The sequence below is a fragment of the Aotus nancymaae genome, unplaced genomic scaffold (assembly GCF_030222135.1).
Source record: "Aotus nancymaae isolate 86718 unplaced genomic scaffold, 86718_ANA_hifiasm-v0.15.2.pri h1tg000028l, whole genome shotgun sequence".
Classification (NCBI taxonomy): domain Eukaryota; kingdom Metazoa; phylum Chordata; class Mammalia; order Primates; family Aotidae; genus Aotus; species Aotus nancymaae.
The window spans coordinates 39,157,206-39,180,176 of NW_026988441.1; the positions used below are offsets into that span (position 1 = coordinate 39,157,206).

Below are 22,971 nucleotides of genomic sequence, written 5' to 3' on the forward strand. Positions count from 1 at the left end.
CCAGGCTGGGACACGTCCCCAGTGGGTCGTCAGTGGAAAGAGGCACACGTGTGTGCACGACCACCAGTGCACGGAGGCCCGGCACAGGCAGAGGCGGGAGAGTGGGGCCGCACCACCTCTGCCAGAACCCGGCTGCACAGACATCACGGTGAGGTTCTGCAAAGAACAGGGGTTTGACGAATCCAGCAACTTTTCTCTGCGCTAAAAGCATTTCAATTAGAATTATGACTGCCTGCCACCCGGCCCGCCGGCCTCTCTGCAGTTCCTCTTTTTAATGCACAGTTTAAGTGGCTCTCATTAAAGCTCTAACAAAGGCGCACATTTTAAGTGATTAGCACCAATAAGGCTCCAGCACATTAATGCTCTCTCCATAGGCCCCACAACTCTCTCGGCGAGCCCATGTGGAGCACAGCTATTCATTTTCCATATTAATCGCACACCCTTCCACCGTCCCAAAGATGGAGCACGACGCTTCCCTCAGGAGTCTGGGAGGGGCACCGAGGAACATAGGGGGGTGGGGTCTCTTACCCTAGCACTGCCCCATCCTCCCCCAGCTGCCATCCAGAGGGGAGGGCAGGATCCTGAGCCAGAGGCCATGCGGGACTCCAGGTGCTTCCAGGCAGCCGCAGCTGTCTGACACATCCCACCTCCCTTCCCGACCCTCCTCTGGGTTCACAGCTAGGCTGGCTCCTAGAATTCTGGGAGTTGCTCTGCCTTGCTGAGGGTGACTAGGATCTCGCTTGTCACCCAGGCTGGAGTACAGTGGCTCAATCACAGCTCACTGTAGCCTCGATATCCTGGGCTCAAGCTGTCCTCCTGCCTCAGCCTCCTGAGTAGCTGAGACTGCAGATGCACGGCACCACAGCCGGCTAATTTTTACAGAGACAGAGTCTCACTGTGTTGCCCAGGCTGGTCTTGAACTCCTGGGCTCAAGCAATCCTCTGATGTCAGCCTCTCAAAGCACTGGGATTCCAGGTGCGAGCCAATGCACCTGGCCGGAGAGTCTGTATTTCCTAAGAACCCCTGTGAAAGCACCCAAGGGCAGGGAGGCCCCACAAAGAAGGAATTCCTCACTGGCTCCCGCCGCCCAGCCCAGGCACTGGGCCCTCTGCACACCGAGATCCTCACTGGCTCCCCCAACCCAGCCCAGGCACTGGGCCCTCTGCACACCAAGAAAGCGATCCAGCCCTCCAGGTCCCTGCCTGGCCTCAGAGAAGAACCAGTCATATTCTAGGGAGAGAGGATGTGGCAGTGGCACTGCCAGACCCTGCCTGCGGCATCTCCAGAGGGCTCTTGTCAACCCCTGCTTTTCTAATGCAAGAGAAAACGGCTGGGACACTGGGTGAGAGGCATGCACAGTGGCTAACTGTAGTCTCTGTTTAACAGGGACGGGGAGGAGTGGCTGGCAAGGATGGGGTGGCCCTCTTGATCCAGGTACCAGAGAGCACCCAAGCTGATGGCTCAGTGAGGTTTTCTTCTGTGGCTTTCTAAGTGTGGCTGGCTGAATAACAGACCTCCAAGGCGTCCAGGTGCTAACCCCTGGGACCTGTGAGTGTGGTACCTTCCATGGTGAAAGGGCCTTTGCAGATGGGACTGAGTGAAGGTTCTTGAGGTGGGAGAGCACCTAGGGCTATCCACGGGGGTCCTCATAACAGGGAGGCAGAGGGACATTTGGTCAGAGCAGAGGAAAGTGAGGAGACCACAGACACAGAGGCAGAGTGATGCAGCCCCAAGTCAAGGGATGAGGGCAGCCTCTATGCTGGAAAAGGCGGAAATGGATTCTCCCCTGGGGCCTCCAGACGGAACCAGCCCTGCCCACACCTGAGTTTTAGCCTCTTCGTGTACATTGTAGACTCCTGACCTCCGGAACTGTAAGAGGATAAACGTGGTTGTTTTCAGCCACTGATTCTGTGGCCATTTATTACAGGAGCCGCAGGAAGCTAACACAGGTGGGGAATGTTTCTTTAGCTTATGTCTTCAAATTTGTTTTGGAAATCGGTATTAAAAACTACAATAGGAGAAATGCTTTAATCTGGCTTTTCTTTCACAGCTTTGGTATGTAAGCAAGCTGGACCTTTGCTACGGCCTGTCTGTAATTGCAAATTTCTACCATGAAAAGCGTGCTCCTATGACCAGGACTTATTTGTGCATAAGAACAGGTCCCAAGTTTCCCACAGAAATGATCAAAAATACCAAGAGCAAAGCCGTCAGTCCAGAGCCGGGAGAGGGCCCTGCTCACGGCCCATGGACTCGCCTTCCCCTCCGTCCCCGCCACCGAAGCCACAGCACTCAGGCAACGTTTCCTGCACAGCCACGTGGCTCCTGGTGCAGTCTCTGGAACAGGAGAGCCTTATTCTCCCAGAAAGACGCAGTTCCCATCTCCAAAGCCAAAAGCCCACGGGAAGGGGGAAGAAAGCATGTGGTGGGTGTTCTTTGGCTCGAAGGTTTGGAAGGGACCAAGGACAGCAGCCAGGCAGTCCCAGGAGCTTGAACCGAGGCTGAGCAAGGGCTCCTGGAAAAGCCGTGGCTGACCGACGCTGCTGAAGGGCGGGGTGCTCAGACCCTCACCCCTCACACGCCCCAAGCTGTCCACCTGCCAGCTTGGAGGAGCCGGTTCTGGGGTGGCTGGGAATGGACCGGGGGAGGCAGAAACTGTGTCAGCCAGTTGTGTCTTAATTTTCTAGGCACTCGGGAGCAGTGGGGCGCCATGAAATCTACATTCCTGTTGTGCTGTGCCACCAGGGCTGACTCGGGGACCCTGCTCACTGCACCTGCTCAGGTGCCTCAGGGCGGGGTGGTCAGGGGCGCTCAGGATGGCCCCAGCCCGGTGTCTCCAGATGTCTGGCTTCTTTCCAAGTATCCCATGACCTGAGGATCCAGCCCTCCCTCAGGCACATGCCAGGAGCCTCTATGACAAAGCCCTCATTTCCCAAGAGTTCCCAGGGAGCATGTGAACGCAGGCTGATGACACCACCGGTGAGGACATTTGCCAAGGGCACACAGGCCAGGTCCCAGCAGAACAAAGGCAAACACCTTGCAGCCACTACACTGGCTCCTGCGCAGGTGAGCAGACTGCTGGCTGCACTGCATCCTTTCCTGGGCGTTCTCAGAATTAGCAAGGGCCTGGTGTGGGGCCGGGCGATGGGAGGAAAATGAACACAGGCTGCCCTCCCAGGGCCCTGGCCGCCTTTGGCCAGGTCGGAGAAGTTTGCACTAAGAGAACTGGAAAACAGGAATGTCAGGGCATTGTGTGTGGATTTCATGAGGGACCAACCTCGCTGCAGAAGGGCATGGGTCTGACCACGAGGGTGAAAAGAAATGGCAAAATCACACAGTAATGGCTCAAAGCGTGTTACCACTCCCCCAAACCCACAACCAAACAGCAGCAGAGCCCGGGGGATACCAGCTGTTCCTCCCCGCCCACAGGCCCCTCCCACCCAGTCCCAGGTTCCCAGGCCGAGGGGCAGTCACCTACCGATGGCCAGCCGCTCCAGGCGCTTGCCGTGCTCTGGCGGGATGGCGTACCTGCGAGAGAAGGGAGGCATGTCAGAGGCAAGGTCAGTGGCGGCCACGCATGGGGCTGGCCTTGGGGAGACACAGACAGTGCCCAGGGCAGAAGCGAAGTGCAGTCGTGGTCAACAGTGTGGGGAGGGGATGGCTGGCAACAGGGGCTTTCAGGACGGAATCCATAAGGAAGTGAGGCGGCCAGGAGGAGCGGGGAGTACGGACCATCGCTCAGAGGCTTGAGACACACTCAGAAAGCCGGGAGTGGAGATTCTCCTGGTTAAGCGCACTCCAACCTGAGGAGGCTGAAAAGGCAAAAAATAAAAGCAAGCGCTGGATTGGAAGTTCGGGTGGCGAGGGGCCCCGGAGCTGCCAGGCAGGTCTCCAGGCCCGCGTCAACCATTTCCCGCAGCTTCGGAATGAGAAAAGCTACATTTGTCACTGACTTCGTTTTACTTTTACACAGTTTACATCTGAAAGATCACCGAGGCTCCATTGTGAATAAGAAAATGTTAAGATGAAAGTTTGCAAACACAGGAAGCAAAGTGGGGGGTGACATCCCGCTTATGCCACACACGGAAGCTGGCGACCCGGACGCTGGGACTCTCTTCCCATCCAGGCGGGTGGGCCCCGGGACCCACAGCCTCGGGGGACAGCGAGAAGCCCCGATGCCAATGGGGACACCACCCAGCCCACTCCCAAGGCCTCCAGCAAAATGAAAACCTCAATTTCCAAGCAAAGGCCACTAGGACAGGGCCTTGGGGACTTAAGGACGCACAGCTGAGGGCCAACTGAGGGTGGTCAAGGCCCGTCCCTGACCCTGCTCAACAGGCCAACAGCTCCCATTCTAGAACTGTCACACAGATGAGAGGACACGTGACCTGGTCTCTCCCCCAGACCCTCCCGGGTCGGAAGCAAGACAAGGAAAAGCTGACAGTGGGAGACGGCCCCGGCTCTGCTGCAGCCCCTTCCAAATGAAAGGCGACTTTGGTTTTTTTGTGTGTGATGGAGTCTCACTCTGTCTCCAGGCTGGAGTACAGTGGCGCAATCTCAGCTCACTGCAGCCTCCACCTCCTGGGTTCAAGCAATTCTCCTGCCTCAGTCTCCAGAGTAGCTGGGAAAACAGGTGCCCACCACCACACCCAGCTAATGTTTCTATTTTTAGTAGAGACAGGGTTTCACCATGTTGGCCAGGCTGGTCTTGATCTCTTGACCTCATGATCCGCTTGCCTTGGCCTCCCAAAGTGCTAGGATTACAGGTGCGAGGCCAGGCGGGGCGGGTGTCTCACACCTATAATCCCAGCACTTTGGGAGGCCAAGGTGGGCAGAGCACCTGAGGTCAGGAGTTCAAGACCAGCCTGGCCAACATGGTGAAAGCCCTCCTCTACCAAAAATGCAGAAACTAGCCAGGCATGGTGGCAGCTGCCTGTAATCCCAACTACTCAGGAGGCTGAGGCAGGGGAATCACTCGAACCTGGGAGGCAGAGGCTGCAGTGAGCCAAGATCGTGCCACTGCACTCCAGCCTGAGCGACAGAGAGAGACTCTGTCTGAAAAAAAATAAATAAATAAAGAGGGGACAGGGGCTGGACACCAGGCGAACATCACAAAGCCTCTAATCTAATAGAACACAAATAATTAATTTCCAGGCCTGCTCCCAAGGTCCCCAGCAGAGGCGACCCCAGCACCTTCAACTCTAGTCCTCAGATTGTCTTCCATTGTCTGGAAAGAGGTGCGTTCCTCTTTTTTAAATGGCCTTTCATCATTTACATAAAGATGAGAAAAGTTCATCCCAACCCAAAGCACCTTTGTGGGATGAAAGGCCCCTCCACACAGGGAATGGAGCACTCCGCTCCTTCTGGGAAGCTGCCGGGGACGGGAAGGAACTAATTTATGGCTCCAAGGCTGCAATGATTAATACCGCATCCCCAGCCTACAATGCTGCTCCACTTAATTACTGCCTGTAATTGGGAGTTGTAAAGATAAGATTAATTGAATCTGGCAAATGTTAAAAGTTTAATACATTGGAACGTGGCTCCGGCGTTATCAGAAAGCACAGACTTCGGGACGCCGGCCCAGCGTTCAGAGGAGCGGCCCCAGGAGAGACCACGAAGGACTCTTGGATGGGAGGCCAGACAGCCATGGAGACTTCTGGACTCTGCCGCCGCCAGCGCCTGGCAGCACCTCCCACCTCCTGGAGCAACCCTGCGACGGCCTCGGGGACCAGAAGACCTGATGCCGGCAGACCTGCCTCTCAGCCACCGCCAGGGACGCAGGCAGAAGTAAAACCTCAGTATCCAAGACAAAGTGCCAGACAGGGCTTTAAGGACACAGAGCTGAGTGCCGGCTGGAGGGGCCACGCTTCATCCACGCAGGGCTGAAAGCACACCCTGGTTCCACTTGGGGAAGCAACACCAGGATGGGAGCTAGAAGGTGGCCTCGGGCTGCTTCCTACATCAAGGCACTCTGGGTGTCTGGGAAGCCGAGTTCAAAGGACAGGATGGTGACGGCACTGGTGGGCAGGCCACGGAGCTGGCGGGTTGAAGCAGACGCACTGCAGAGACCTACAGTCGCCACAGGAGAAGAGGCTCAGGGAGGCTTTGGGCCCCCAGAGGGCATCTCAGCAGGGTCCTCGGCCCAGGGCCCCCAGAGAGTGCAGAATGCACAGTCCCTTCCTCACAGTCCCAGCTCGGGGCCATGCTGGGGCATCCCTGACACTTGGCCTTGGCTCTGAAGGAAAAAAAAAGTGGCTATTTGGGTTGGAAATGTGGAAATGTTTGTTCACTAAAGCTTGAGGCAGGGGGAGCATCTGTCTGGCTATTAGCGAGCAATTTCTCGGGGCTATAAAACCAAGCCAGGCTTATTGGCCACCAGCACAGGGAGGCAGTTTGTCTCGCTCCCTGGGAGCTCGGTCCCCATCACAAGGTCAAACTTCACGACCAAAATCAATCAGCTTTGCCTGCCTGCGACCCCAGGAGGTGTCCTTCTGGACACGGCAGCCCTGTCTGCCTGGCTGGCACAGGGCTCTTGTACTTTCTGGACAGACAGCTGCCCAGGCCCTCCTGTGTGGGCACCACTGGTCCCCTGGTGTGCCTGCTCCCAGCCTCCTGTCTCTGTCCAGCTCTGAGATGCTGCTGGCTCTATGTCCTGCACGGGCCCTGCCCATAACCCCTGGCACCCCTCCCTCCCCCACCAGCACCACCTCCTGCTGACACAAGGGCCCCCACACCAGCCTCTCTGTCCCGCAGGGGCTGGCCACCTCTCACCCTCTAGAGCCCTGGAGGCCAGGTCAGTGCACATGTCCCTCCCTTCTGGCATCTTCAGAGCACACCCCCAGGACTGGGGCTGTGTGTGCCATGCTCTCTGCAGCCATCAGCTCTCCCTAAGCCAGGGTGCAGAGGGTCTGCAGCCCAGTTCACGGGGATTGCTGGAGCAATCTGGAGAGGTCAGGACAAAGGAAGTAGGAAGAGCGAGGCCTGGAACCTGGTCGGGCTGTGGGAGGCAGAACAGGCCCCGGGGCTTCCGAGGACAGAATCGGAAACGTTAAGGGGGTGGGGAGACGCAGCTCAGTGCAACAGGATGCTTCCAGCACGCTCAGCTCTCCCAGCACAGGGCAGACGCCCAGGGGTGCATCTGGGCGGGGGCTAAAGGCAGCGAAGTTGAAGAGGCTGCCAGGGGAGCCTTCAGGAGGGAAGGCGGGGCGGCCTGTACAGGTTCCTTAGGTGCCCCCGCCACAGGCCCTGGCCTTGCCTGGAGGAATCTGGTTCTAAATTGGGGTGAATACAATTACGAGATGCCCCTCCGAGGACTCGGGACCCAGGCCCCAGGCATCGCCCCTCCTCTGCTCCTCCGTCCACAGCACCCTGAGGGGTCTCCCTCTCCTGGCCCTCAGAGCCCGGCCTGTCTGACCCCCGCACCCACTCTCTCTGTTCTGGAATGCTCTACACATGTCCTTCTGGAAGACGCTAACCCACGAAGTCATAGCAACTTGGCTCTGCATCTCCAGCCCGGGCTCTGCAGCCATCTACCTGGCAACCTCTCCTGGTGCCCGGCGCTGGCCGCAGAAGGCCCCGCAGGCTGTGAGAGCCACACATGGGTGCCGGGAGGCCGAGAAACAAGCCCAGGCACCGCTCGCCTTTTGCAAGCCAAAGCGGCGTGGGTGAGAAAACAAAACCACAGAGAGACAAGGGCCGGGACTCGGCCCCCTGGAGCTGGGCACATGGGACGTGTGAGGTCATGATGCTTAAGGAATGAATGATGTCCCAGCAGCATACCAGCTCCTAGGCCTATGGGGAGACACGCGTGAGGGGCATAGTGACTCACCAACGAGGATCTGAGTTCCAGAAGAAGGACGCCCGGCGCGGGGGCAGTGGGTGGGCGGCCCCTGGACCCTCTGCCTTCCAGGTTGGGTTTTCACACTTTGAAGTGTTTTGAGTAGTGAATGTCACCAACCTTACACTTACTGCCACCCAAGAAAGGCAAAGCTAAAGGCCTTAAAGCCATCCACAGGGCAAGAGTGGGGGCCAGGCCACCTCTCAAGGGGCTGGGACCCAGAAGCGGAGAGCAACTGAGGCTGAGCCCTGCGGCCTGACACACTAGTCTGACCAGGGTCCAACGAAGCTGGTCACACAGGAGGTCAGGACTGCGCCAAGGACTGGACCCCAAGTGAGCAGCGCCGAGCCACGTGCTCTTGCTTCAGTGCCAAGGTCAGAGGGTGAGGACGCCCCACCAGGCTCAGCCAGCGGTGCTGAAACCAGGCCTGAGTCCGGGCTGGCGGCAGAGCCGTCTGGGGGATGCTGGAGGCCCTGACAGCCTCGCTTCTGCCTGTGCAATTCCCCAGGGTCACCGGCGACGGGTGGGTGAAGCTTTGCCATGGGCCCCAGCAGAAGCCCTCGGGCCCGCAGAGGGGCCATGGATGGGCAGGCAGCTCCTGAGCCAGAGCCAGGAATCAAAGCAAAGGTGTTCTCTGCAGGCAGGCGCTCACCTCCAGCCAGGGAACGGGCCACTGTCATCTCGCCGCCACACCGGCCCAGGAAAGAGTCTTCCTGTCCGCTGCAGAGGATGCTATTAATAGTGTAATTTTCTTGGTGTTTTGTTTATTCCCCCGGAATGGCTTGATGGATGTGAATAATTATCAGACTATAAAAGCCAGCAAATGTGCTATTTTCTATCGCTCTAAATCATCAAACAAATAAAGTGTGAAACAGCATTTTTGAATATAATTTTCCCCTCTAATGGCTTAGAATTATTATCAAGAACAATGAAAATAAATAAGCAAATGCCTTTGAGTTAAAAATTAAATGAGTGTGCTGGGAAAGGGAACACAGGCCGGCCTGGGCAGCCGGGATCTGCCCGGGGGCCTCAGCTACGACAATGGTGACGCGAGGCCTGGGCCACCCCTGGGTCCCCTGGGTGCCATTCCACAGGGCCTCAGCCTGAGGCAGGCCCACGTGTGGCTCCATAAAAGCTTGGCCCCCGCTGGGCTCTGTGAAGCGGGCACTGTGGCCCCTCCTGGGCTGGGAGACGCTGCGCGGCAGGGCTGCCTGCTTTACCTGTGGGCACTGCCTGCCTGGCCAACGCCCCAGCACCCCCAGGGACCCCGCCTGCTACGGCCAAAGCATGGCTGCGCCTGACTTCAGAACCCGAGGCAGAGGGGGTGGAGTTCCAATATCCCGCCCCCTCGCAGCCTCTGCCTCTCCCAGCCAAGGGCAGGCAATGCCAGCAGGGTCACTGCCTCTCAGGCCAGGCAGAAAGCCCGAGATCGGGGCAAAGTCTCAGGCTGAGGGGCATGATGCTGGCACCCACCATGCATGTCCCCACCACGCGGGCTGGCTGCCCCAGGCTCCCTACCTGGGCAGCACCGCCACAGCGACCAGGTCACTCCTGGCGCCCTCTCCCTCCTGCTGCAAAGGGAATGGGCTATTTGGAGGCTCCCAAGCCAGGGGTCTGTGGCCCCTCAGCCCCTGGCAGTGGCTGCCTGGCATCATTGTGCTCAGTCCCTATGGATGGCTCCAAACCCAGAGATGGGACATCACAGTGTAAGATTTTTTTTTTTAAGATTCGTGCAGCTTTCTTCCGGGTGACAGTGGCACCTGGAATCCATTCCAGCTCCCGCCAATGGAGGCTGTCAGCAATCAGGTGCCAGGGATGAAAACACTCTCCTCCCTGCCCTCCGCCCCCACCGCTGAGGAATGTGTGCCAAGAGCGGGGGTCCGACCGGAGCCCTTCAGAGATGTCGGCGCAGCCCAATGCATGCTGGAGGGTGAGGAAGTTAATTTCACAGTGTCTGCACAAGCCTGGGCAGACGGGTCCTCGCCATTTAATGCGCTATCATCGCAGACACAGAACCAGGGAGGCAGAGCCCGCGCAAACCACGCTGGAAGTGCCCGGGACCAGGTGTCAGGTTGGACACAGGCCACCTGGCAGAGCGAGCCACCCACACAAGCCCAGGAGGGCCACGGCAGATCCAAGTGCCAGCAGCGCCCCCAGACCCCCGAGTGACAGCAGAACAGAAAAGCCACGGTGACCACAACCCTCACAACAAAGCCCTATGGCAGCCGGGGCCTGCAACCCAGCAAAATGGCTCCAGCGCAATGCCCTGTGGCTGGCACAGGCCGGGATAAGAGTGATCCAGCTGCAGGTGCCTGTGAGACCCAGCAGAGAGCTGCTGTCCCAGCCCCATACCCACGCAAGCCCCCCAGCCACCATGTGGGCCAGGACCTGGCTGAAGACAAGTCAGGACAGGGCAGCTCCTCAGCTCTGCTCCTCAGAGCGGCACGGTGACCAGGCCGGGGAAGCACGGGCCTGTGTAATGGCCACTGGGCTGCGCCATGTCCACTCTGCCCACTGAAGGGTCTGAGTTCTCCAGGCGCCTTCTGTGTGTGCCATGGAAATCACGCCTCAACAAAGCTGGTCACAGAAACCTCCAGCACTGAGGACACAAGGATGGGTCCCAGTCCCTGCCTAAGTTGCTAGGCTCAGGCTCAGAGACGCACGTGGCTCTTCAGAGTGTCTTTAGCGCTGTGGAATCCAGGGTGTCCAAGAGGTCCACAGGGGCCCCACCAGAAACCCTGAAGGGACCAGGTCACAGATGTCCTCTCTGGGAAAGGCACCAGGCCCAGCTGGTTTTACTGAATCCTACCCAGTGACCTTCATCTAAACAGGCAGTGCCCACGTACACATGTGGCTGGCAAGCAGTAAAGAAGATGCCATGTTACCAAGCTTGTTTTCTCAATCTGGCATACTCTCCAAATGGATGAACAAATGAACGCATGGGAAGCCCTATCACCAACAAAGAACACACAGGAAAAGGATAAGCCAGCACCACATGAATGTGAAATTCTAAACACAACACGAGTCAAGCACAATAAGGTATTGCAAGACCCAAGGGTGCAAAGACATTCCAAAAATTGAAATCTATCAAAAATTCCAAAGTATTCGGTACAAAAATTCTCAGGAAACTATGACTCGCAGAGACTCCTGCACTGTCACCTTCATGGCGATGCAGGAGAGGACACAACCCACCCATCATAGGGCACGCATCATGCTGCCCTGGAGACACCTGGCCAACGTGATACATCAAGAAAAACACAAAGAGTTTAACAAGCAAAAGGGATGAGACAAACTTCTTAAAATCACAGTATAAATGCCTAAGCAAGGCATGATGGCACGTGCCTGTGTTCTCAGCTCCTCAGGAGGCTGAGGCAGGAGGGTCACTTGAGTCCAGGCAGTTGAGGCTGCAGTGAGCCATGACTGCACCACCGCACTCCAGCCTGGGCAACAGAGGGAGACCCAGACTCTAAAAAAAAAAAAAAAAGATTAAAGTTTAATTATAACATACGTTTCTACTTAGGAAATCTAAGCAAACAAACTGGTAAAACTACGGAATTAAACAGCCCAGCAAGGTGGCAGAATTTTTAATTAAAAAAATAAATAAATAAAAAGGTTTCCTCTACAGCAGAAAGAACATTCACAGAACACTCTAAACCCACTAGGGTGAACATGTCCCTCGTCTGAGGTGGAGGAGCAGGTCACACAGACAAGGTCACACATTGGAGCTGGTAGTGCACCTGCGTGCTAGACTCACAGGCTGACCTGGGAAGCCACGTCCACCTGGGTAAAACCCCTCCATGCCCCTGCAACAACACACGGGGACGGGCGTGTGGGTGGGAGGAAGCGCAAATGCCGGAGCTCACCACGCAGGCGCGAGCAGCAGGATGCTACTGACATCCACCCCAGGAAGACAGGGTCCCAGGACAGGAGGCTGCCCCACAGGTGAGTCAGGCGAGATAAAGATGTTAGAAAAAACACCTAGGCAGGCAAGGGAGTGGATCCACGGCCAGGACACACGACAGCCCAGGAACTGCCAGGAACACTGAGGTCCTGTATCCCCGCTGAGAGAGGAGAGGAGCTGTCCTGACCCTAGCCTGCTGGAAGGGAGAGATCACAGAGGATGGGACAGAGGGCGGGAAGAGGAGGAGTGAGACCCTTTCCCAGAGACTCATGGGAGAAACGGGAGCCCCAGAGCTGGTGCAGACCCCACGGAGAAGGCTCCAGCCCTGCTCCCCCAGACGGCCAGCGCTGCAGAAATGGAGCCAGGCCCAAGCTGCACAGCTCCTCCAGAGGCGACCACTGAACTCCTCCCATGTCCCATGGCAAGCTACTCTACTTCTTCCTTCCTCTTCTTTTTTTTTTTTAAGAGACAGGGTCTTTGCTGCAGTGGCACCATCACAGTCACCGCAGCCTCAAATTCCCAGGCTCAAGCAACACTCCCACCTCAGCCTCCTGCAAAGCTGAGATGACAGGCGAGTGTCACCATGCTCGGCTCATTTTTTTCTTTCTTTGTAGTGATGGGGTCTTGCAACGTTGCTCGGGCTGGTCTCGAACTCCAGGGGCGACCTCCAGCAATCCTCTGGCCGCAGCCATCCAAAGCTCTGCCATTATACGCATGACCCAACCTGCCTATTTCTACTGGAAAAATCCTCCTTCAAGGAGCCTCGTGCCAGGGACAGGCCGCCTTCCTCATTTGTCCCCAGCACAAGGGCCCCTTTATGTGACAGATATTAACACTTGCTCGAGAGATAGGATCTGCCAGGGACCAGGGTGGCTTGCTCCCAGGAAGCAGTCTTACTGAGCTACAGCGGCTTTATCTGTAATGGATCGTTCTAGGGGACAATAGACGATGGAATGTGGTATCTTACACCAGCAGGGTCGATGATTTCAAATAATGACATTTTTATTGAGACACACAGGAGACCAGCAGAATCCCGGGAGTGTTGGCTCAGGGAAGACTGACACTGTGGGCAGGAGGAGACGCAGCTCTCAGGTCTCGCAGGGCCAGCCAGGAGACCTCACTCCAGGCATGGTGACCGTGCTGGCTCACCCACTCTCCCGGGCCACGAGGTGTCACCACACTGGCCCTCAGGGACCTGGGCTGGGTCAGCACCCCAAGGAGCCAGGCGGATCTCACACATCGCCAGCCACTTTCATTAGGAGCAGACTCACAGAGACAAGCAGTGTCCCTGCCTGCAATTAGAGGCCGGATTGGAGGCATCTCATCTCCAGCCCTGATGTGTATTTTCGGCCCGCAAATTACTTTTATTATATGACAAGACCAAAAACGCAAAGTCATGTGCGAGTTATTTGTGATGATGTTTTTCCTGCAGCCTCTCCGGGAAAGCTGTGCCCATCACAGGGGAGGGTGTGCAGGGCAGGTGCCCAGCGGCAGAGCTGCGGCTGTCAGGTTCTGACGAGGTGCCAGGGACACAGGGCCGTGGACACCCAGCAGCCTCCTTCACCTGCCCCCTGTCAAACTGGCCTGAATTTCTGCTCATCAACAACCAGGAGGCAGCCCCCACCGTGCCCGGACCCACAGTCCTCCTCAACATGATTCGAGCTGAGTGGAAACCCTTCACCATTTATTGTGTTAAAAGGCACAGGATGGTTTAAGCAGGAAGAACAAGGACAGATCTCTGAAGAGTACAACAGTGTCTGAAGAGACAGCGACTACAGCTGGAGAAAGAGCATGCCTCTTTTTGGCTTTTTCCAAGATGAAGTCTTCCTCTGTCGCCTAGGCTGGAGTGCAGTGGCATGATCTTGGCTCACTGCAACCTTCACCTCCCAGGTTCAAGCGATTCTCCTGCCTCAGCTTCCCGAGTAGCTGGGACTACAGGTGACTGCCACCACACCCGGCTAATTTTGTATTTCTAGTAGAGACCGGGTTTTGTCATGTTCATCAAGCTGGTAACCTCAGGTGATCCGCCCACATCAGCCTCCCAAAGTTCTGGGATTACAGGCATGAGCCACTGCGCCTAGCCCACGGCTCCCTTTGTCTAGAGCAGTGAGGGATGGTAACGGCCAAGGTTAGCATCCACACGAGCCCAGCCCCGAGGGACCTCGACCCAGGCCCAAGGAGGTGCTAGCCTGAGAGCTGCTCTGATGCCCTGGATGGCTGTGGGAAGGAGGCAGCAGAGAAGTCGAGAAGCTGCTCCGGCCTCACCAAGCTCTGCAGAAGGCCAGCTGGGCACCAGGCTAATGCGCCCATGGCAGGAGTGAGCCACGTGCAGGGGTCCTGGAGAGGCAGAAGGGTGTGAGGCCCTGATGGGAGTCTGGGTCTCTGTGCAGAGCGCGGTCCCGACACCTGTAGGCTGTGGAGGCTCTGATGCCTCAATGCTTACATTTAATTCATCACCAGCACCCACAGACACACAGCATCCACTGAACCTCATGAGGACAGACGGTGACGGCCTGGACCCTGGTGATGGAGATGGCCCAGGGCATCCTAAATGGTACCCTTAATGAAGGGACTAGCTTTGGAGAGCACGGGGGTTAAATTGTCTCACACACAGGCTGATGGCCAGAGGGGCTACACGCTCCTGTTACTGCAACCTAACTCTCAGCCTGTGCCCCCCAAGGCAGAGGCCACAGGACACTGGGTCCCTCCCTGGGCCTCGGGGCCCCAGCAGGGCTCTGGAGCTGGGAGGGTATGGCTCATGCATGGGTTAAGTCTGCTCCGCTCGCAATCAGGTCGGGGAGAGCAGGCAGCCGAGCCCTCCGCAGGAGGCTGCTGAACGAGGGCCATTAGCGACGCTGTCATCAGCTCGTCCTGCGCCTGCCCCCTTTGATCAGAAGGCAGCCAGCGCTGCCGTCCCCTGCTGCTGACGAGTGTGGAGGGAGGAAGCCGTGCGCTGCCCAATTTTTAAGCAAAGATAACGAAGACTCCCTCCTCCCACAAACTTGCAGCCATTTCCCTTCTAGGGAGCTGAACCCTGCCGGCAGCAGCCTCATCAACGGGGAGAAATTTGCCATGGAAACTAGGCCCTGCACTCAGAACCCAAACATCTGATGCCTACAAGACAGGGTGGGCAAGCAACTCCAGGTCAGGGCCAGCCTCAGCTGCAGTGGGAGGGACCCGAGGGTGTGAGCAGACCCGCATGGCCTGAATAAACTTCTCATCCAAACACCGCCTGGTGGGATTATCTGAAGATGGGAATTCACGCCCACTGATGACATTTCCAACAGAACTAACAGTTTCTTAAAGCAGTGGGCAGGGACAGGATGCCGGCGACTCACCCGGCACGGCGCAGCCTGGAAGCAGGCGCCGGGTTTGTTTGGCTCCTGCCTCCCTAAAGCAAAACTCCTGCGGCCTCACAAGCAACACGAGCCAGCGTGTGCACCACCACTCCAACCCGAAGCACCCGCTTTGAACAAAAGACTCCAAAATGAGGTCCATCTGCTCCTGCCAGACCAAGCCAGTGGGTGAGCAGGGGCCACAGACAGGAGTCAGCACATGACGTGGGGCAGAAGCTGTCAGACAGCGTGAGGCTGAGGCAACCCTTCAGGGTCCAGAGCCGCCCCGGCTCCCACCACACCCAGGTCCTGGCCTGACTGCCCTGGGGGGCTGGGCCCCGCTCCCGCGGCCACTCCATCCTCCCGGTACACAGCCAAGAGTAGTAGCTCCCTCGCTTAGGGACCTTCCACGCATGCCCTCCTGCCCCTGCTCCTGAGCTGGTCTCCCATCCTCCCCTGAGATCCCCTCCTGAGTCCTCAGAGCCCCCGGTCTTCCTGCCTCCATCCCAGGGGCTCCCAGGCCTGGTCCTGTTCTGGGGGTTGGGCATGGAGTGTCTGGCTGCCTGGCCACACCAAAATCCCTGAGCGGGCATGAGCACTCCATCAGGGCTTGAGCAGACCCGTCTATTCAACCTGGAAACCCTGTTGGCTGAGCCCCTGTAGGACACCCAGCACCCACATGGCAGGAGAGAGAAACCAAGGCTCACTGGCCCTTTCCCAGCTGGACATGTGGTCGGACTACATTTCCCAGCCTCCTTGGCTGCAAAGTGTGGCCATGTGACCCTGGGTGCTGGCCAATGAGGTGTGGGCAGAAGTGATGGGCCCTGCCCTCAGACATGGCCCCCTAAGCCGCCCATCAATCTCTCCTCCTCAGTCTGTACAGCAGCACACAGGGCGACCTTGGACACCCCACAGGCTGGCCTCGGTCCCTGCATTCCTGTATCATCTCCGTCTCCCACAACAAACTTCAAGTTTGGCTAAGCAGGGCTTAATATGGTGACTCCATTAGAAACGGTCCTTCCTCACCCACACCTTCGGGTTCAGGCCACCCTCGCCAACTGGCACACACCCTGTCCTCAAGGCTGTATGTCACCCTGGCACCTGCTGCCAGGACCCGCTGCCCTCCTGATCCCACAGGCAATGCTTCAAGGGCAGGTTGGAGCAGCGGCTGGGAACGTGGATTCGGCCAGGCCGCCCAGGAGGCGTCCCAGGCCCCACAGCCCTACCATATCCCAGCTCTGCGGCTGAGTGACGTCTCCTCAATTTGCGCCTCATCTGTGAACAAGGATGTGGAGCCAGGGGCACGAGTCAAAGGGTTACTCCAGGCCAAGCTGCTGCAGAAGGAACGGAACATCATCAATGCAGCCACAGTCACAGTTGTTGACAGCAAGGCTTACGATCAAAATCAACATCTTACATGAGCACCAGGCGAAGAGAGGACAGGTCTTCCGCAGAAGCCCCATGCTGGAAGCAGCCCAAACGTCCATCCACGGCAGAATGGAAAAGTCAACTCCAGCCCAGTCACACAGTGGAGAATTTCACCGCCGTTGACGATGAGTGTGCTGCCGCCACACCCAGCAGGATCAATCTCATACACGCACCGCCGAGCAGAAACGCAAGGAAATCAGCCCACCCGCACGACCTTCCAACACAGCCCCGCACAGCCACGCTGCCCTTCCAAAGCAGCCCCGCACAGCCACGCTGCCCTTCCAACGCAGCCCCGCACAGCCAGGCTGCCCTTCCAACACAGCCACGCTGCCCTTCCAACACAGCCCCGCACAGCCACGCTGCCCTTCCAACGCAGCCCCGCACAGCCACGCTGCCCTTCCAACGCAGCCCCGCACAGCCAGGCTGCCCTTCCAACGCAGCCCCGCACAGCCAGGCTGCCCTTCCAACACAGCCACGCTGCCCTTCCAACACAGCCCCGCACAGCCACGCTACCCTTCCAACGCAGCCCCGCACAGCCACGCTGCCCTTCCAACGCAGCCCCGCACAGCCACGCTGCCCTTCCAACGCAGCCCCGCACAGCCACGCTGCCCTTCCAACGCAGCCCCGCACAGCCACGCTGCCCTTCCAACGCAGCCCCGCACAGCCAGGCTGCCCTTCCAACGCAGCCCCGCACAGCCAGGCTGCCCTTCCAACACAGCCACGCTGCCCTTCCAACACAGCCCCGCACAGCCACGCTGCCCTTCCAACGCAGCCCCGCACAGCCACGCTGCCCTTCCAACGCAGCCCCGCACAGCCACGCTGCCCTTCCAACGCAGCCCCGCACAGCCACGCTGCCCTTCCAACGCAGCCCCGCACAGCCATGCTGCCCTTCCAATGCAGCCCCGCACAGCCACGCTGCCATTCCAACGCAGCCATGCACAGCCACACTGTCTGGGCCACAGGCACACGCTGCCAGGCGACAGGGAGAAGTTAGGGTGCCACCAGCAGAGCCGGGGGATGTCGACACCACGGCGTACAGAGGGGTCAGGGAAAAGGAGGCATGGGTGTGGGCCATGTCCCGACAGTGGGATACAAGGGGACGGCTGAAGAGCCATTTGCTAAAGTTCACAAATGCGTGTGCACACACATACACACGTATATATTTGGTACGTACGTAGTTTATGTCTGTTTCTGTACCAAATCATGTTTCACAGCAAGATATGCCTCCAAAAGGGAAGCCTCAGGACAGGCAGAGCTCTGGACACCCCAGGATTCCCGTCCTGAGGCTCCCACACTCCTTGCGTGACACACGCCTCGCACTGATGCTGTGAGGGCCTCGTGGATGTGATGAAGGTCCCAAATCAGGTAACCTTAAGAAACGGAGATGGCCAGGTGCGGTGGCTCATGTCTGTAATCCCAACACTTTGGGAGGTCACGGTGGGCAGATCACCTGAAGTCAGGAGTTCAAGACCAGCCTGGCCAACATGGTGCAACCCCATCCCTACTAAAAATACAAAAATTAGTGAGGCGTTGTGGCACACACCTGTAAGCCTAGCTACTTGGGAGGTTGAGGCAGGAGAATTGCTTGAACCCAGGAGGCAGAGGTTGCAGTGAGCCAAGATTGCACCACTGCACTCCAGTCTGGGAGAAAGAGTGAGACTCCATCTCAAAAAAAAAAAAGAGAGATAGATGATCCTGGTGGGCTGACATTCAAAGATGACAGCATAGAAACGGGGCAAGTGTCACTCTGCAATGGAGACACCGGACAGCCACACCCAGCTAGGTGACCAGGGTCAACATCAGCAGTGACGTCTCGCAGATGGCTGCGCCCTGACCCTCGGTAGGACGTGGTGGGAGGACCCTTCACCCCTGCGGTCTTCCTTCCTAAAACACGTCACCCTGGCCTAACCACGAGAAAAACATCATACATGCTGACTAGGGGACATGCGGATTGGGGGGCGTCCTGTAAAACCCTCAGCCAGCCCCCCTCAACCCTGTCCAGGAAGGCCTGAGAAAGGGTCGCAGCCCAGGGCCCTACTGAGATGGGACAACGCCACGGGAGCCTGGATGGGGGAGGGCGGAGGAAATGCGAATGAAGTGCGGATTTCAGCTGATAACGAGTCAGTGCCAGCCCACTGATTATCACAAGGCACCACGTTGATACAAAGTGTTCATGCCAGGGAACCCGGTAGGGAACTCTCTGTGCTTACGACCTTGCCAGATTTTTGGTGAATCTAAAACAGGTCTAATAAAGAGTCCATTTAAAGAGAGAGAAAGGAAGAGAAGACGTTACCAAAAAAGCAGATGAAACACAAGTGTGAGCCTGGGACAACAATGAGGGGAACAGGGAACCCCCGACACCCGACTGCTGCGGGTGCTCTCCCGGCCCCATCACGGGCCCACCGCCTCTGCTCACCAAGAAGACAATTTCCCGGATCCGTGGGAATGGTGCCTGCTGTCCAGACGCACAGCAGGGCAATCAATCATCGCAACGTCGGAGTCCCCGACACGGCGGCGCAGCTCTGGAGGAGAGCTCGCAGTGCGATTTTCATACAGCAAAAGGCGACATGAAAATTGCTCTGTAGTCCCTGAACAAACACCAAGTGTGTCTGTGTCTGTCCCTGCCAGTTCTCAGTAAGAGCCAGGAGCCAGCCCGCTGGGACAGATCCTGGCTGGGACAGGTACCGTGGGAGCCCTGGCGAGCACCCCCACGTGCCCCATGACGCTCCTAGCCACCCTGGCCCAGAGGTGCCCTCCCAGTCCCTGGGGATGCTGTCATGAGACACAGCTGAGGGCCCTGCCTGTCCTGGGGGCACAATCAGGCTGTGACCGCTTAGCATCAACGAGGCTGGCAGGAGGCTGATCAGGCCAGAGGGAGGGGCTGTAATTTTGGCGCCTGTGCCCCACACGCCGGGCACAGAGCTGCAATCCCAGCCTCGCTGTGGACGCCTCAGCGTGAGACTCAAAGGTCTCTGCAGCATCAGGAGTTAATTTTTCGAACATCAAAGCCAGCTTTTGGTGTTCGATTCACTCCCCAATCTTCAGCAGCAGGCCTGGGCTGATGGCATCAGGCTGACGGCGTGGTGGTGACAAGAGCGAGGCGAAGGGCTGGATGAGGAGGGCCGGGGAAGGGACCGGGCCAGGGAAGACACAGCTGCCGTCCACAGCTCCCATGTGCCTGCCCTCCTGGCCACGGCCTGGACCACTCGTCCAAACACAGCACCAGCACCGCACACCACACTCTAGGGCGCACGGCTGCAGTGCCCTGCTGGCAGCTCGGTTCCTGGCCCAGGTTCTTGCAGCTAACTGGGTAAAGTCCAGTTCTCAGCTGCCCGGCAGAATCCCAGTCTCGTCTTTGGCATAGTCCTAGGGGGCCAGACTCCCTTCCAGATAGCCAGTATGACCAGAGGCCCTTGTTTCTCTAGCAAACACATGCACGTGTACACACTCTCACACTCTCTTTCTAGGGGGACTGAGCATCACAGGTCACTCATTTGAGCAGGTTCCAGGATATGAAACTTCCAGTTTTAAAAGTGGGATAGGGTCGGGCTCACACCTGCAATCCCAATACTTTGGGAGGCCGAGGCAGGAGCACCACTTGAGCCCAAGAATTCAAGATCAGCCTAGGCAACATGAGGAGAGACTGTCTCAGTGAAAAACGTAAACATCTGCCAGGCGTGGTGGCATGTACCTGTGGTCCCACTACTCAGGAGGCTGAGGTGGGAGGATAACCTGAGCCCAGGAAGTTAAGGTTGCAGTGAGCTGTGATCATACCACTGCACTCTAGCCAGGTGACACAGCAAGACTCCATCTAAAATAAAATAAAATGAGTAAAGCTAGGAGAACCAAGCTGGTCACTCGGACCCAGTCACATACACTTTCAGACACGTGGTCAGGCACACACAGAAATAAAGAACCACTGCACCGATGCTGTGGCCACAGTCACTATCAGAAGCAGAGGATGGTGACAGGTGACCACAAAGGAGCTTCCTGCCTGCTCACGGCCACACTCCTCAAACAGAAGCTGGGCGCCAGGTGTGCCTGGACAGACGGCAAGCCACGTGGACCCAGGGACAGCCAGATGGGATGCTGGGCCCCTAGGGTGCTGTTGAGCACTGCTGTGGGATAGTGGCTGGCCTGGGCATTCGGTCTGGGGGTCTCACTCGTCTGTGACAACAACTGTCTTCACTCAAAAAGAGGTGCCTTCTGCAGAGGTGACACCCCCACCCCCATCAAAAGCCTCCCCAGATAACTTTGTGCAGGCTAGACGGTCATTTCCACAAGGATAAGGCTCCCAGGGACCCTGGGCTGGGGCCACTACAGTGGGTCTCGGTGGGCCAGGGAAGAAGTGCCGAGCCCCTGATGGCAGGAACCCGGGCCCTGAGCAAGAGGCCTTGGTCCCGATACCTTGTCATTTCTGATGAGCAGGGTCCCTCCGCCTCCCTGCTGGATCCGATCTACTCTCCGCAGAAGCTCTCTGCTCCAAACCGCTTCCTCCTTTCCATTTCTGTCATCCAGGTTCCGCGTGTGTGGCTGGGAAGGGCCTGGCTGCGGTCCCCTGCCTGTGTGCGAGACACTCACCGGCTGCCTCATCAGCCTGGCGGGGTCTTCTCCATCTCACCTCCCCGGGCACCGCAGCCGTTCTGAGCTGCTAGTGCAGCTCTGTCCCCTGGCACCCTAGCTGGGGTTGGGCCTGGGGTGGCGAGGAGAGGATCTATCTCGCTCCTGCATCTTGTTCTGGTGACAGGGTGCAGTGTGGGGAAGCTGAGTTATTAAAGTCAATCTGTGAAGCGTCAGGCTCTGGGCGATCTCCATTGGAAACCAGTGCTCAGCTCAGGGGATGCCGCCCCCACAGGGCAGCCATCTCTGCAGAGCCCTCTCTAAGGCCACCAGATTCCCTTCGGCACAGCCAGAGCAAGGCGGCTGGAAGGAATGCCTGGGTCACTGGAGGGGCCACGTCTGAGGGTCAGTGGACTGGGACCCCTGGGTCCCCACTGCTGGTGGGACCACCAGGTGCTGGGCTTAGAAGCTGGAAGGCCCAGTGGCTGACTCGCCAGCAGCAGCACAGACCACACGGGTGGGAGTCCATGAGGGAGGGAGACGTCTGCCCCCAGGCAGGAGCTGCCAGCAGGAGATGCAGCTGGGAGGCAGGAGGGCTGCTGCCTTGGTGTGGGCTTCAAGGAGGTCCTGGCTTGGCAACAGACCCATCGACCCCATGCTCTGCCTCCCCCAACCCGTGGCCACGGGGCAGGGAGCCCGGGCTGGCCCACTGCAGCCTGGTACCCACACCACCCCCAGCCCCGGGAGCACGGCTCCTCAGTGCACACACGCGCCCACGCACACGCACGCACACCTCCAGGGACACTGAATAAATGAAAGACGGCTGTGCCCGCTAGAAGTCCAGTTTCCCTGGCAGCAAGAAAAAAAGATGCTGTGAAATTCCCCTGAGTGAAAACGCCAGAGAGAAAACCCGAGGTACAGCCGAATCAAAAGGGAAAATTCTCGGCCTGCGGCTCCTTAAAGGTCAAGGAGGCTGGAGGAGTTTTCTGATAATCCTCTCTCCCCACCCTCCGTGGCAGCCCTTTCCACCGGGCTCAGGAGGGTTGGGCTCCTGGCAGGCCAGGATGGCCATGAGCAAGTGGGGGCTCCGTGCCCTTCTCAGGAGCACAAGCTCTGAGACCCTTAGCTCCCACACCTGCACGGGGGACTGAGTGTGCCCAAGGTAAATGAAGGCAGGAGGGGGTGGGCAGAGAGACGCCAGAGGAAACAGTCAGAGATGAGACCCTGGGGGACCTGCATCCTGCCCAGCGCAATGAGGATTGTCAGACTGCTGCGGGTCACAGGCAGGTCAAGGTTACAGTCAAGGCAAGCACTTCTCCACCCCACTGCTCTTGGGGGCTTTACCTGGGAGCAGGATGACCCCCCTCCTGACAAGCGGAGCTGGAGGGAGCCTGGGGACCCTCTCTCCTAAGCCTAAGCAGAGGCCTCTGCGGCTGCCATGTACCGTCACTCACCCCCCACCCCCCACAGCACTCCTCAAAAGGGCCTTTCTCTAGCCGCCCTAGAACACGGGTGCAAGCAGCTGGCCACGTCCTGTCAGCTCACGACATCCCTGGGAGTCCCTACAGCCGCAGGGACTCGCTGCTTCCCCATCTGGCTTCCCTGCTGCAGTGAGAGCCAGAGATCCTGCTTCTGGCAGTGGCCCACAGCCCCCACCCCCCACTGCCTGCAGGGTGTCTGACGGGTTGGGGTCAACAAGGCACCTGAAGCCTCGGCCAGGCCCCAGCCCAGCACATGGCTACACAGGACTGCATAGTGGACACTGTGGGGCAGCATGGGCCGGTGTCCTCGAGGGGTGACAGTCGCTCCACTCTCCTCTTTGGGGTACATAGCACAACCCGAATGGCCCAGTAGTGCCCTGGGGCCAGCAACTCTCCCAGGGCTGGCCGAGGCCTGATGTCCTCCCGCCCCAG

General features: G+C 58.1%; 1 protein-coding gene across 5 annotated transcripts in view; it reads right to left on the reverse strand.

The window, feature by feature from the left end:
* The window catches only part of KDM4B (lysine demethylase 4B), a 177,022-nt gene that overhangs the window by 69,589 nt on the left and 84,462 nt on the right, over positions 1-22,971 (reverse strand). For all 5 annotated transcript variants that reach the window (XM_021676633.2, XM_021676631.2, XM_064382046.1 and 2 more), the window contains one exon: positions 3,476-3,525. In XM_021676633.2, coding sequence (XP_021532308.2) covers positions 3,476-3,525 — 50 coding nt within the window. The remainder of the gene's footprint in view (positions 1-3,475; positions 3,526-22,971) is intronic.